Source organism: Carassius gibelio, chromosome B6, assembly GCF_023724105.1.
Source record: "Carassius gibelio isolate Cgi1373 ecotype wild population from Czech Republic chromosome B6, carGib1.2-hapl.c, whole genome shotgun sequence".
Taxonomy (NCBI): domain Eukaryota; kingdom Metazoa; phylum Chordata; class Actinopteri; order Cypriniformes; family Cyprinidae; genus Carassius; species Carassius gibelio.
The window spans coordinates 15,825,656-15,840,759 of NC_068401.1; the positions used below are offsets into that span (position 1 = coordinate 15,825,656).

At 36.5% G+C, this 15,104-nt stretch overlaps 1 protein-coding gene across 1 annotated transcript; it reads left to right on the top strand.

Moving 5' to 3' along the window:
* The first annotated feature begins 318 nt into the window (after window positions 1-318).
* On the top strand, window positions 319-13,817 carry LOC127959056 (uncharacterized). Its single transcript, XM_052558050.1, has 5 exons — window positions 319-514; window positions 3,278-3,454; window positions 6,678-6,855; window positions 9,687-9,852; window positions 13,593-13,817. The coding sequence occupies exons 1-4, from the start codon at window positions 319-321 to the stop codon at window positions 9,844-9,846; spliced, it is 711 nt and encodes a 236-aa protein (XP_052414010.1). The 3' UTR covers window positions 9,847-9,852; window positions 13,593-13,817.
* Window positions 13,818-15,104: the final 1,287 nt, after the last annotated feature.

The following is a 15,104-nucleotide window of genomic DNA, read 5'->3' on the forward strand; positions in this document are numbered from 1 at the left end:
ACGGAGAAGTCTTCGCAGTCGTTAACGTTAATGTATTTTTCCCACCCGTGGCCTCTGCCGGAGTTTCCATCTTGGAATCGCGGATCCTTCACAGACTGCTTATCGGGACTTCCAGAAAATCAGTAAGTAACTTTACCATCACTACTTCGAGCAAAAAAAAGAAATAAAAAAAGAAAGTTCAGTGCCACACCCTTGTCAGGCTGTGGAAAGCCAACAGCCTGTAGAGAACCTTGCAGATTATTACCCTCTTTCTGTATATAATCAATTTGGTCTTAATCGTGTTGCTCTGCATCATTCTGTGTTTCAGAAGAATGAGTAATGGACTCCATTGAGAAAGCAATACAGGCCGTGCTACCACAGCTAACGTTAGATGAAGCAAAGCTTGAAACTTTAGTCAATGAGTTGGTGAAAGTAGGTGTTGAAGGACCAGATGATCTGCAGTTTATTCAAGAAGATGACATCAAACATCTGCTCACACCCATTCAGTGCAGAAAAATTATTCATTCCTTGAAAGGTGAGATTAGTTCTTTTAATTAACATATATTAGTTGATCCGCTACAATTAATAACTAAATAAATCCGCAATCATTCAATCATAATTTTGTAAAAAAAAAAAAAAAAAAAAAAAAAAAAGTGGTTATATGTGGATGTTAGTGTATACCTGGTCCAAGATTCTGTCCCCTTTGGTCAGGCAGGTGACATGTTGATAGAACTTGAGGAGTACAGATTGAGGTTAGAATTATTGAAATCCCCCACGGCAATAAATGCCCTTCTGGATGTGCAGTTTGCTGTTTGCTAATGGCAGTATATAAAGCCAAATTTGCTTTAAAAAAAAAAATAAAAAAAAATGAAAGATGGTATATACGGGAAAAATAAAAACTATATTCTTGCCTCTGCAATGCTGTCTCTGCACTAGATACAGTTATTCCATGCAAAACTACAGACCCACAGCTTTCCAAAGAGCCTAATCACTTGATTATAGACCCAAGTATGTAAGAATAGTGCAATACAGTACAGAAGGATAGTGGTCGCATTGCAATTGAAAACAGCATTTAAGATATTGCCCATATTCCCCCATCCATGCAGATCACATAGTCATGCATTGCATTTGCTCTTTTTTTAAACACATTGATTTTAATATACACCTGCAATGCGGCTGAAAAAAAGCACATCATCAAAAATATTTCAATGTTAACATGTAAAATAATTTTCTTGTTTGCCATCAGTTGACCTCAAATCACCCATCTAGGCTGATTAGTAATTGAGATGAAGCCATGACAACCATTTTTGAAATGACCCTTTTCCCAAGATCAGATTTAAATACATTTTAGTCTGTTATTTAGTATTTTTTATAGTTTGTTTATTTGAACTGTACCAGAATCCAAAAAAACAAAACAAAAAAACATTTTATATAAATTTTGTTGGTTTAACCCTATATTGACAGGGTGTCCGCGGGGTTTTAAAAAGTATTAAAAAGTGATAAATCAAAATGGTCAAATTTAAGGCCATTAAAAGTGTTAAATGTGGTCTCAGAGGTATTATTTTTTTCCAAATTAGGTATTATTTTTTCCAGACTATCAGGTGTCTTATTCTGATTGAAATTCTATCTGCGTTCGTGTTAGTTCGTTTATATGGGCTTTAGCATATCTGGGCACATAATCAAAGATCTTCCGTCTCCGTCTCACTGTATGTTTGATGCTGACGTCATATTCAGTGGTCGTTCGGCATCATCTCAGAACACTGCGCGCTCAACAGAAGTGGCTGGCTTACGTTTTATTTTAGACTTGCTTCAAGGCATATCTTCAACGACTGGACAACCATCGTCGTCTTCATGGACAAATGCAAGTTTTCTAATAGCTGGGTTAACGACCGGTACTAGTACCGAGGTCCCGTTCAAACCCGGTTCTTGACGCATACAGCGCTATGATTTCCGCGAAGCAGAAAACGAGTACGGAATCTCAAAATCCAGTCATGAAAATGAAACTTACATTTTAATATGGACAGTCATGGAATTTGTGAAAGCATAAATTAATCAAATCAAATCTCCATATGGACCAGTATCTGTAAATGTTAAGCCGCAAAAGTTGTTTGAAATATGAATCCGTGTTCTGCGCGTCTCTGTGTGAATTAATGAATGGCAGAGACGTGCTGGTTTATTTACTGCATAGACTGAAGCGCATGACGCTTGCATTAATTTCAGCATCTGTTGTCTTCTCCTGTCAAAATAATGGAGTTCATTTAGAATTATTCATATTCATTTTCGAAAAAGCAGAAGACATACCGGTTTCTCCGGTAGTGGGCGGAGCTAATGCGCAAATAGAAATTTCAAAATGACAAATATGCATTCATTAGGCCTAAAAGAACATTTTTACATAAGGGCATTGTGCTAGAAATATTACTATTATTTAGTAAAACGTATGTGATACTGCTACCACTGTTGCAAAAAAATAAAAAACTTTATTTAAAAAAAAAATAAATCTCAATATTTCTCCCATGTTTTAATTTTAATAGCAAATCCCCTTTATTTACCAAACATTAAATGTGTTTAAATTTGATAAATTAAAAGACAAATTAAATTTGGGTGAAACTTGTTTACTGTTTTTCATAATTATATAACTTGTAGAAAATATAAAGAAGTATAGTATAAGAAGTAAAGTATAAAGAATGGCATTGGTTTTATTTTTAGTGCTAAAAAGTTATTTTTTTTTTATTAGCAAATTTTTGTGTTTTGCTTTGGTACCGAAATTGGTACCGAGAACCGTGGATTTTCACTGGTATCGGTACCGAATACTGAAATATTGGTACCGTGACAACACTAACAGGCAGGCTTATTGTTCGGTCTATCCATTTTCTCCATTGCACATTTTATGGTATTTGTTTTATTTTTATTTACTAAGTGAAATAAATGTGCAATATGCTGTCAACATCAGTCTCTAAATCTATTATTTTTTTGTATGTTATATATGTCAAAATCTGTGTAAATAATAGAAAGGTCGCTGATTAACACTTGCAATTCAGTGTCGTGATGGTATTAAAAAATATTCTGAAGGTAGTGAAAAAGGTATTAAAAAGTAGTAAATTTAACTTAAGGATTGCTGTATATACCCTGATTGACCTACCTATAAGGACTTGACGGCCACCATTTTGATTTTATTTTATTTTTTAAGTTTTAGTTTAAGTACATCTGATACTATTGTAAACCACTAAGAAACCTTTTGTTAGATTTTTTTTTTTAGGGTCAAACCTTATTTTCACCTGACTATTCTGTGCTTTCACAGTGTGTAATGCAGGTCCTTCAAATCCCCAGCTGAGCCCTTCATCGTCTGAGCCACTGTCAGTTGCCTATTCCAGCACATGCCCCATATCATCTATAAGTCCCATCTCTGCATGGGTGAACAGTTTTGAGGTGCCATGGAACAAAGTGAGGCTGACTCTTAGAAGAGCAGTAGATGCTGGTGAGAGGCCAGCTCCGGATGACCGCAGACACTTGATAAAAGTCACTGTTGATGCGATGAGAGAGCGTTCCTTGAACCCTACTCGCAGAGAGTGTGTGGTAGTGGCTAAAGCTATAACTCAAAAATATCCAAATAGCTTTTTAGACAAAAATGAAGAGGGGGAGCTAATTGGATGTGGGTATTTCAGCATTATAAATCAGCTCAAAACCAGAGTAGAATATTTGAATCGAGGCAACTCTCTTTCCCGTCTGAGGAAGCACAAACGCACCCAGAGAGATGATGAGGATGGTGATGATGACCAGCCAGCAGTAGCTACATGTGCAAGAATCGACAGTTATGGGTGTGTTCGTTGGCAGCCAGCGGACTATCCAGATGGGGAAACATCAGCATCATTAGAGGAAAAGAAGCTTGAGATGATTGATATATTCAGCCGAGAGGGACTAAAGGGCGCTGAGAGAGGAAGGGTAGAAGACCTAATGGCAATCACTTATGCCAAACAGCGGGAATACATCAACGCAAAGCCTTCCCCAAGCATTCTGGATCTGGGTAAAGAGTGGCCATTTCTCTTTTCACAGAAGTTTTTATTGTCACACTTCACCACTCTCACCAATGTTGAACTATACACAAGACTGAATGAAGATATGGACAAAAAGGGTAAAAGACTCCCGGATTTCTTCGGTAGTCAGATTACAAAGTGGAGGAAAGAAGTAAGAGCTGTTCTGAAGGAAGCCATAAAGAAGGACCGAGAAGGATCTGATGGCCTAGCAGCGATGCTTGTGATGTTGGCACACTTCAAAGAGCAAGAGGAGTCAATTTTTCTCATTGCTGATGTAAGTTCCTTAATTATTTAAATCTTTTATTTGGAGTTTTCAACAATTAACTGTCACATTTACCTGTACACAATTGTATCTCATTTCCCTGATTAGAGTGAGAATTGTTAATGCAGGTTGACGAACCTCCAGTTTTTCAAGTAAATACAGGTTTGTGTCAGGTTTATGTTATTGGTGGTTGAGCACTTTTTCCTTGATAGACCTCACCTCACAATATAACCCACTTGGTGCAAGCTTCTATCTCAATTCCTGGGTAAATGCTGGGTAAAGTCACTGTTGTCCACTGTGAGCACGATATTTTAATTAATATTTTAATTAAGAGAAAATTGATGTAGTGTTGTAATTGATAAAGATATTGTGGTACTTAGTTAATTTTTTGTGTAAACCTTTCACAAACCTTCAGAGCAAAAAAAAGGACCATTGCTCATTGCTTCCTTATCAACAAATTTCAAAAAGCTTTTTCTATCCTAGAGATAATATACAGCCTACCTTGTTTCAAGTAACACTTATCTTTGCTGGCATAGGAGACTACCACTCCCGCAGACGCAGAGGCCCAGCTGTCTCTCCCAGTCACTCCAAGGATCATCATGCTCGGTAAGTTTCACATTCAATGTTAATGAATCCTTTGAATGTATAGGGCACAAGCAAAGCAAAGTTTCTGGAAAACACTAGTGAATGTGTGTTGTGTCATTCTCTGCTTCTGCACCAGTCAGTAACAGCACAGTCACTCCAAAACTTAAGTTATGTGGAGTAATCTCTTATCTTTAGTAGCCACCTATAATGTCGTGATTGCTATTTCAGATTGCTTGCTATGCCTGTATCACTCATTGTTTTTCTATCACCAAACCAGTTATTGCTGCTTAAAGGATTAGTTCACCTCAAAATGAAAATTTCCTAATAATTTACTCTCACCCCAATGCCATCCAAGATATCCATGTCTTTCTTTCCTCAGTGGAAGAGAAATTAAGTCTGAGGAAAACATTTCTGGATTTTTCTTTGAATAATGGACTTCAATTGTAACCAACGTTTTGAAGTCCAAATCAATGCAGTTCAATTGTTAGGATTGAGTTGGGAACTAAATCTTCACATCGAAAGGTCGCGCTCCATTTCACCGGCCATCTTTGCGTATTTCCACCGGCGATATCGAGCGCAACCTTTCGACTTGATGTAGTTCCCAGCTCAATCCTAACAATTGTAGTTAAAAAGTATATAAATTATTATTATATTTTTTTAGAAAATGACCAATCATTTTGCTAGATAAGACCCTAATCCTCAGCTGGGATCCTGCACAGCCCGTTGAAGCACTTCAAAGATCTTTGAAACTGCATTGATTTAGACTTCAAAACGTTGGTTACAATTGAAGTCCATTATTTGAAGAAAAATCCAGAAATGTTTTCCTCAGACTTAATTTCTCTTCCACTGAGGAAAGAAAGACATGGATATCTTGGATGGCATTGGGGTGAGTAAATTATTAGGAAATTTTCATTTTGAGGTGAACTAATCCTTTAAAGGGTTAGTTCAGCCAGAAATAAAAATTATGTCATTAATGACTCACCCTCATGTTGTTCCAAACCCGTGAGACCTCCGTTTATCTTCGTTTATCTATCTATTAAAGATATTTTAGGTTTAGTCCGAGAGCTTTCTGACCCTCCATTGAAGCTGTGTGTACGGTATACTGTCCATGTCCAGAAAGGTAATAAAAACACATCAAAGTAGTCCATGTGACATCAGAGGGTCAGTTAGAATTTGTTGAAGCATCGAATATACATTTTGCTCCAAAAATTACGACTTTATTCAGCATTTTCTTCTCTTCCGGGTCTGTTGTGAGCGCATTCACAACACTGCAGTGACGCCCCTGACATACAATGCTGCTGACGTGTTTTCTTTGTTATTGGTTGCACCAGAAAACACGTCAGCAGCGTCGTACGTCAACCGTCGCGTTCACAACAGACACGGAAGAGAAGACAATCCTGAATAAAGTCGTAATTTTTTTTATTTTTGGAGCAGAATGTATTTTCGATGTTTCAATAAATTCTAACGGACCCTCTGATGTCACATGGACTACTTTGATGATGTTTTTATTACCTTTCTGGACATGGACAGTAGACCGTACACACAGCTTCAATGGAGGGACTGAGAGCTCTCGGACTAAATCTAAAATATCTTAAACTGTGTTCCGAAGATAAAAGGAGGTCTTATGGGTTTGGAACGACATGAGGGTGAGTCATTAATGACATAATTTTCATTTTTGGCTGAACTAACCCTTTAATGCACTGCTTCGAAGATATGTATGCTCCCTGCCCTGTTTTTACAATAATTTATGTGGAGAAAATCTTTTATAGAATGTATTGCTATGAAATATAATTTTTGTGATGACTCTTGTCTTTACTAAGGAGAGACAATACTGACTGCAAAAAAATGGATGCTGTCGATCGAGGGGAAGGTCGTAATCCCACCTGGTGCTCACATGGCAGACTTCACCACTGCCTTGGCCGCTCTCTTCGCCTGTTACTATGTATTCAACCTAGAGTATCAGGTGGAAGCCAGCACAACACTGGAGTTTGTTCAGAGGTATTTTTTATCTTAAATAGTTTGATTGCAGTGTAAAAGCAAATTGACAATTGAAAAGCTGTTCAAAATCATTTTCTCCCTTTAAAATTAGGGCTGTGAACTGACACTGGTCTCACGGTTCGGTTCGATTACGATTATCATGTCATCGATTCAGTTCAATTCGATATCACAATGCATCGCGATGCACCGCATACTCAATTTGACATTTTTCTTCAAAAGTGATGTGTGCGCACGTGTGTGTGCTGGCCTGTTCAAACAGTGACATTCCAGTTGGGAGTAAAGCTTGTTTATGCCATTAAGAAAAGAAAAATCTGTCATATAAATTGTTTTAAAGAAATATTCATTTAAAAGCAGCGTTTATTAATCGGTGTATTATGTTACCATTAAAGATGCACGCATCAACCGTCGCTGAGTCCGCTGTTGAAGGTTACGATCATCCATTTATAATCACGCATAACAACACAGAATAATAGTAATTTGAACATCGGGTCAGACTCTGTCAGGCGTTAACAGCTCGGGGTGAAAACACCTAACGTGGTTTATCAAGTTAGTGGTATTACCTCCTGCATATTCTATTTGTGCGTGGCATGAGCGCACACAGTGCATCTTCTGCAGGATGTGCTTACCAGGTTGTTCATAAAAGCTGAAATGTGCCCAGATGTAGGCTTTAAAAGTAGTTGGAGCATCTTTAATTACTCGCACTCGCGTCTGGCCTCCTTCTGCCATTGTATGCTACCGCGACAAATGACGTCAGAAAAGTGTCAGTACATTATAATCGATTATGGTCTATTACTGAGCCGATACCGTATCGTCCTCATCTGCATCGTAGAAACGATAAATTTTGACACCCCTATTTAAAATGTTATGGAATTGGGCTGGGCGATATGGCTGAAAATTGTATCACAATATAAGTGTTTCATATTGGTCGATATCGATAATTATTGATATTTTTATGACCTATTTAAAATAAGGAACAGGAGAAAAATATATTACATTTAAAAAAAATTATTTTAAAGTTAAAGGAATAGTTCACCTCAAAATGAAAATTTCTTTCTTTCTTCAGTGGAAAAGAAATTAAGTTTTTTGAGGAAACAATAGCAACCAACTGAGTTATTTGCCATTGAAGTCCATTATATGAAAAAAAAAATCCTGAAATGTTTTCCTCAAAAAACTTATTTTCTATTGAAGAAAGAAAGACGTGGATATCTTGGATGGCATTGGGGTGAGTAAATGATTAGGAAATTTTCATTTTGGGTTGAACTAATCCTTTAACCTTCCCCTGATTCATAGGTGTGATTGGCAAAGGACAAAAAAGCAGGAAAATATAATGCACACCTATCATGACGCAGTGACAGCACGTGTGATTATTCCAGTAGTTAGGACATCGCACAAGATTTGTGTTAACACAGAACACATTTCATCACTGGATAGTGTTTGTCGTTTATTTAAAGTGTGGTTTATGTCAGCTGAATGTGCTGAACGCTTTTCAGAGAAGATGAGGCAACGTTATTTTAGTACAATTCACACCCAGCGATAATTCAGGGAAAAAAATCTCCGAATGCTTCACGTGAAACTTCGGTCTTCCGACCTATCATTGTGTCAGTTCTCAATTGATTTTGATGGTAATATCAATTTTAATTAATATGCACGAAGAAGGGAGAAATAGCAAGACAGTTTGAAGACTGTGAGAGTGTGCGCGCGATGCCGGAGGAGGGGCTCTCTTTCTCTCTCTGCTCGTTCTCTCAGTAACATGCGCTTGCCTGTCAGAATTGGCGCAGCAGTCAGTCATCTTATCTACATCACTCACCGATCAAACAAGGCTTTCCACTTATCACTCCACGCCGGTTCTGTTATTGAAGAATCCAACACGAGACAACAATATGGTGCAACTAAACTGTTACATGATTGGCTGGTAGTGTGTTACTCCCTATGTTGCTAGGTTACCAGAGAGTGAGTGCCTTTGTTCATGCAAAGAAAAAAACAAAATCGAACGTTTTATCGAACGCATTTTTTATTGATATTGATTACATGTCTATCGCGATACATATTGTTAATGTTTTATGGCCCAGCCCTATTATGTAAAGTATCTGAGTATCTAAATAGTGTAGGTTGAAGCCTCCTAACAACTTGAATGCTTTAGGAGGACTGTTGGGCATGTACACACTATATTTTTTACATAAAACCTTTTGGGAATAATTAAGCTCCTAATTCTTCATTTTTTTTCAGGCCATCTGATGTTGAGAATATATCTTCTGGTTGAAGAATTGTAGCTTGTTCAGTAGGTTCTTTGTTGTTTTCCACGTCTCAGATCTTTAAAGGAGTATGGTGTTAATGCTTGAGTCGAATAGCCGTAGTTTGGTCTTGAGTGTCAAATGCAGCTCTTGCCTTGCCCATTCTTGTGGTTAACCATCAAGCTGGCCAGTGTCTTTCTGTTTGCACTTTGGTCGTTGTGCTAATATGGAGACCTGTTTCAGCTGACTTCTGTTCTACCCCTCTCAGTTTCTCTTACATTTGTTGGTGTTTTTGGGACAGTGATGTGATATAATCTGCAAAGTCTAGGTCATCCAGTTGTGTAAATGGGGTCCATTGGATCCCATTGCGCCTGTTGTCAGTGGCTTGCCGCATGACCTAGTCGACCGCATGATGTAGTCAAACTTCGAAGAGGAATGGTAATCAAGAATGTAGACAGCCTTGACTAACTCCTGTTGAGATGTGAAATGCCTCTGTCAGCTGGCCTTTATGTATGATTCTACATTGCTCACTGCACTTACAGTTATTCATTAATGTGCGCATATTGTCCCATCGCCTAATTCCTATACTCATGTTCATAGGTTTTTAGTCAGGATTAATCCTGACTCCAACAAGTGCACTGCCAAGGAGCAGATGAGCAAGACGACTGGGAGAGTGGTGAAGCGGAAGACTTCATACATGAACCCCCATGTCATCTCCTTCATCAGGGACTTCACGGAGTTCTATTTGCTAACTGACTAGATACAGGTGAGGTTCTGATAATAGCTTTAATAATAATTATAATACAATTAATAATATAGGTATCTGTGGGTTTAATATAATTAATCATAATTTGATAATAATAATAATAATTATTAGGAATGCACCAATACTGGTATCGATATCGGGCCGATACTAAGCTCAATGTTCTCGTACTCGTAAAAATTATTTTTTTTTACTCCGATACCAACAACCGATACCAGGCGTGTAAATAGTGTTTGTGTTTAGAAAAAGAAACACTGACAACAGAGGGTATAATGGGGATAAAAAAGGCAGTATATGAAGTAAATCTATCTTACTAGTGAAATATTAAAAGAAATATAGTAACACACATTGCTTTGGTGCGCCAGCTGATAAGAGAAAAACGTGCTGTGGCTTGAGCGTGCAGCGGGACAGACGCGTGAGCTAGTCGAGCGCATCCATTTATCCAAACGTCATTGGAAAGTTTGTAGTTCAGTCAGATGTAAATGGCAAAGAAAGTCAAACAAGACAATGTAGCTTATCAACGTTAACTGATGAGAGAGAGAGACTTGTTGATTGCTCTTGATTGACTAAATCATATATGTAAGTAAAACATAAACTGTTACCTTATTTATTAGGGCTGGGTAAAAAAATATGGATTTTTATTTTATTTTAATTGATTCTCATTTTTGCAAAACTGATACTGATTCTTAAACATTTTCATCGAGACATCAGTAGCTATATTACTAATATCAGTGATACACGCCTTCATTCATAAAATATTCCATTAACATATAGGGCTGGGTAGGGGTGGGTACCGAAAGCTGGTATTAAACGGGCCCCGGGGCTGAATTTTGAAAGACCGCTGTATCGATAAGCTCGGACGTTATCGGTTCTGCTGTCGGTACTTGGAAAAATACACGTAATGTTATTATTGCTATAAAGACGTTTTATTTCGCCAACCTTTTCTATATACCATAATATTAAACCGTTTGTCTGTGATGCATTTTTGCTATTCGCAGTCCGAGAGAGAGAGATCTCCACAGTGCGCACATGACAGCCCTAATGAGTGACGTTGGAGGACAGAACTAAACATTTAAACATAGCCTGGTTACACTTCAGATTTTTGATTACTCTGATTTTATTTTAGATTTTGGCTTCCAAAGATTATAATAATAATAATATATTTGAGGTAAAACGATTAAAAACTATAGCTGCATTCTGTATAGCGCAACTTAATTCCCTTTGCAGCAGTAGGCTACGCTCTCATTTTTCCCTACAACTTAAACGTAACGACAGAATCAGATTCAGCATTCAGTGATTGTTGTAAAATGCAGTCTAGCTACTGTTGCTAAATTGCGGGACGCTTTTAATAATAAAAAGAGCTATTAATAGCACAAAAATATGCTCATGAGATGCTGTTCCCAAGGCGGCGCACGCAACGAGATGAGCAAATTATACTTTCAGTTTCATGTGCACGTCTAAACTAGCAAATGTACACAAAAATATGTCTAAAATGGACATAGGTATGGAAATAGTTGTCAGAAAATATAGCGCATCAGTCACCTATTAGATCTGCACTCGGTCTTAAAGGGTCAGTGTCTAATAAACATGCTGACGATTGCACCATTACTGTGAATTAAACAAAAAAAAAGGCTTAAATGAATAACTTCAGCTTTAATAAGCATTAATCTATCTATGATAAACTATGCAGCGTTATTTTACATTTGATTGCTTTACTAGAATTCTGTTTAGACCATACCTGAACAGTAGTAGACCTTCCTGAAATTAAAGCACTGTGTAGGCCTATATAATGTGTATCTTTGTTAATTGTTTATCTTTTGTTATATATATGTGTATATATATATATATATATATATATATATATATATATATATCAAAGAGTACCGACAAGAATACCGTTAAAGTATCGGATCGATCGATCGAAGCCGTATCGGTAAGAGTAGTAATACCATTAAAACCTTAATGATTCAGATGTTCCAATTCGATTTCGATTCGCAAGCTTTCGATTCTTGATTTTAAATTAATAATAAGAAATTAAGAGCCACAAACCTGTATATTAAACTCTTTTTACTTTAGGTACACTTGGGTACATTAAAACAGAACCCAACTCTATATTTCAAATGAATAGAGAGGATTTTTATGCAAGTCAGAACAGTCACTTGCCTTGATCTAACATCATTTACATACATAAAATCTCACAGCATTAGCTGTAACATGGAGGCTGCAAGCCTATGAACAGTGTAGGAAAACTAATACCGGCTTTTGGGTGATAGATAAATATCAGGGCCTGAATTTCTGTGATATTTTTTTTTTAGAATCTGTGTGGATTAATATACTCAACCTACAGGCTAAAGTGAAGCAGTGTTTGCAGGAATTTACCGCATTATAAGTGGGAGACCAACGGGAATGATTAAAATGATGCGCATAATACCACGCCGAAATTAGAGCCCTGAATATGGAAAAAAATCGATTCGTGGTCCCTAATAATCGATTTTGAATCGACCACATTTTAAAAAACGATTAATCGATAATCAAATTTTTTTGCCCAGCCCTATTAACATAAAGCCATAAAACTTGAAAATCAGTGTTTCCCACATATAGACTAATTCGTGGTGGTGTGCCACAGAATCAACAACGGCTGCCTGCCACATTGCGTTTCATTATTCATTTAAAAAAAAATAAAAAATAGTGTTGAAAGAAAATGATTAACTCACCCTCCATTTCTCTCAGCCGCCAAAACGAATTTTTGTCCCGCCAAAGCCATTTGAATGGTGTGATGTAGATGACTGCTGCACTTGTGACAGGGCGCATGTTACTGATAGAACGAGCAGAGAGCCCTGGCCGCGCACGCACTCTCACAGTCGTCAAACTGTCTTGCTCTCTCTCGCTCCCTCAGGCATGTTCCTGTGGCTCAGTGTTGTAGAGCATTGCATTAGCAGTGCAAAAGGTTATGGGTTCAATTCCCAGGGGAACACATGTTAGGAAATAAATGTTAGCCTGAATGCACTGCAAGTCGCTTTGGATAAAAGCGTCTGCTAAATGCATAAATGTAAATCTAAATATTAATCAAAATCAATTGAGAATTGACATGATGGTAAAAGATCGGAAGACCGAAGTTCATGTCGAGCATTCAGAGATTTTGTTTCCCCTGAATTACCGCTGGGTGTGAATTGTGCTAAATAAAACGTTGCCTTATGTACTCTGAAAATTGTTCCGCATCAGCTGAAATAAAAACACTTTCAATAAACAAACAAAAAACTATCCAGTGATGAAATGTTGACAAAAATCTTGTGCAATGTCCTAAACTCCCGGGATAAAACGCGTGCCATAGTCAGCTACTGACACGTCTGATTCTCGAACTAATGACTCTTTTGAACCGATTACATTTAATGAATAGTTAAAACAACTGTCCAACACTGAACTCGCGAGTCGTCTGAATCGGTGTATAACAAATTGGTAACACTTTACAATATGGTTCCATTTATTAAACTTGTTAACTACATTAGTTAACATTAACTAATAATAAACTGCACTTCTACAGCATTTATAAATCTTTCTAAATGTTCATTTCACTATTTACTAGTAGCCTACATTATTAAAATAAAAAGTTGTATTTGTTAAAAGAGCACTCTACTTTTTTTGGAAATAGGCTCATTTTACAACTCCCCCAGAGTTAAACAGTTGAGTTTTACCATTTTCGAAACCATTCAGCTGATCTAATGTGTTTTCTTCTTTAATTTCAGGGCTCCAACTAGGATTCTAGGTCTCCAAGGTCAGGGCATGCAAGAGGCCATAGTGGCAGGGGAAGTTTATTTTCCTTTCTGTTTTAAATGTTGATGCAAATGTTAAATATTTAATTTTTTTTTAATGTTCAATATTTTATTTTATTTCAGTATTGCCATAGTGTTATTTATTACTCTTTAGAATGTGGTAATAATCAGTTATTTGCACAGCTTCAAAGTAGTTAAATTTTTTTGACCATGTTGTATCAATTTGCGTTATTGTTCTGCCATAGCAACCAGTCATGTGGAACTAGTGAATGAACTAGTAACAGTTTGCTCTGTAACTTTACAAAACTTGTAATGAAATAGCCTCGTTTTGTAAAATTTTCTTAAGTCAGTAATTAAATTTAGCAACAGTAGAATACGCAGATAATAGACTTCACGCCATTAAAAATTACAAACACAGAATGTTCGTTAACTTTGGATGGCATAATGGCATGTTGTCCAATGTCAATTATCCCTTTATGTTGTACCTGTTTTGTCATTCCTGTTCACCAAATGTTTTTAAATAAACAACTGTTAACAATTTTCTTATTGTCTGCAGTTGATTGCAGGGTTTTAGAATATGGGTGATTCTTTTAATGATGGCTAATATTAAATCACAGTGATACAGTATTTAAATTGTACAGTGGGAAACTGAATTTACAATGATTAACTGTTATCTACTGCTTATAGTACTGTATTGCATACAATACATAAAAACAGTGCTTAACTGTTTTTTTGTATGTAAATACAACTAAAATCAGTGTTTCATTGTTTTTTTTGTATTTTACAGTGAATACACAAACTACTGTAAATGGAAGTACAGTACCCTTACTGTAAAACGTATTCACAGTAACTTACTGGCAACAATTAGCCAGTAAGTTACTGTAAATACAACTAAAATCACAGTATTTAATTGTTTTTGATTTCACAGTGTATACATAAAATACTGTAAATGGAAGTACAGTACCCTTACTGTAAAACATATTCACAGTAACTTACTGGCAACAATTAGCCAGTAAGTTACTGTAAATACAACTAAAATCACAGTATTTAATTGTTTTTGATTTCACAGTGTATACATAAAATACTGTAAATAGAATTACAGTACCCTTACTGTAAAACGTATTCACAGTAACTTACTGGCTAATTGTTGCCAGTAAGTTACTGTAAATTTTACGGTACATTTTTTACAGTGTATATGACATATATATGATTCATTAGCAATTTCAGGTTTTACTACTACTACTACACACACACACACACACACACATAACCCCCCCCCCCCCCCACACACACACATTTATTTTATTTTAATTTATTTTATTTTGCAGTCATTCCTTTTATTAAGTGAATGAATGGTGATTGCAGATGGTGAAATTATGTAACATTAACTATCGCCACAATGTAAAATCTCTATGAAATCATAATTAACACAATAATATAAAAAAAAAGTTATTAGAAAAAAAAAAAAAACTTGTGTACGTCGAC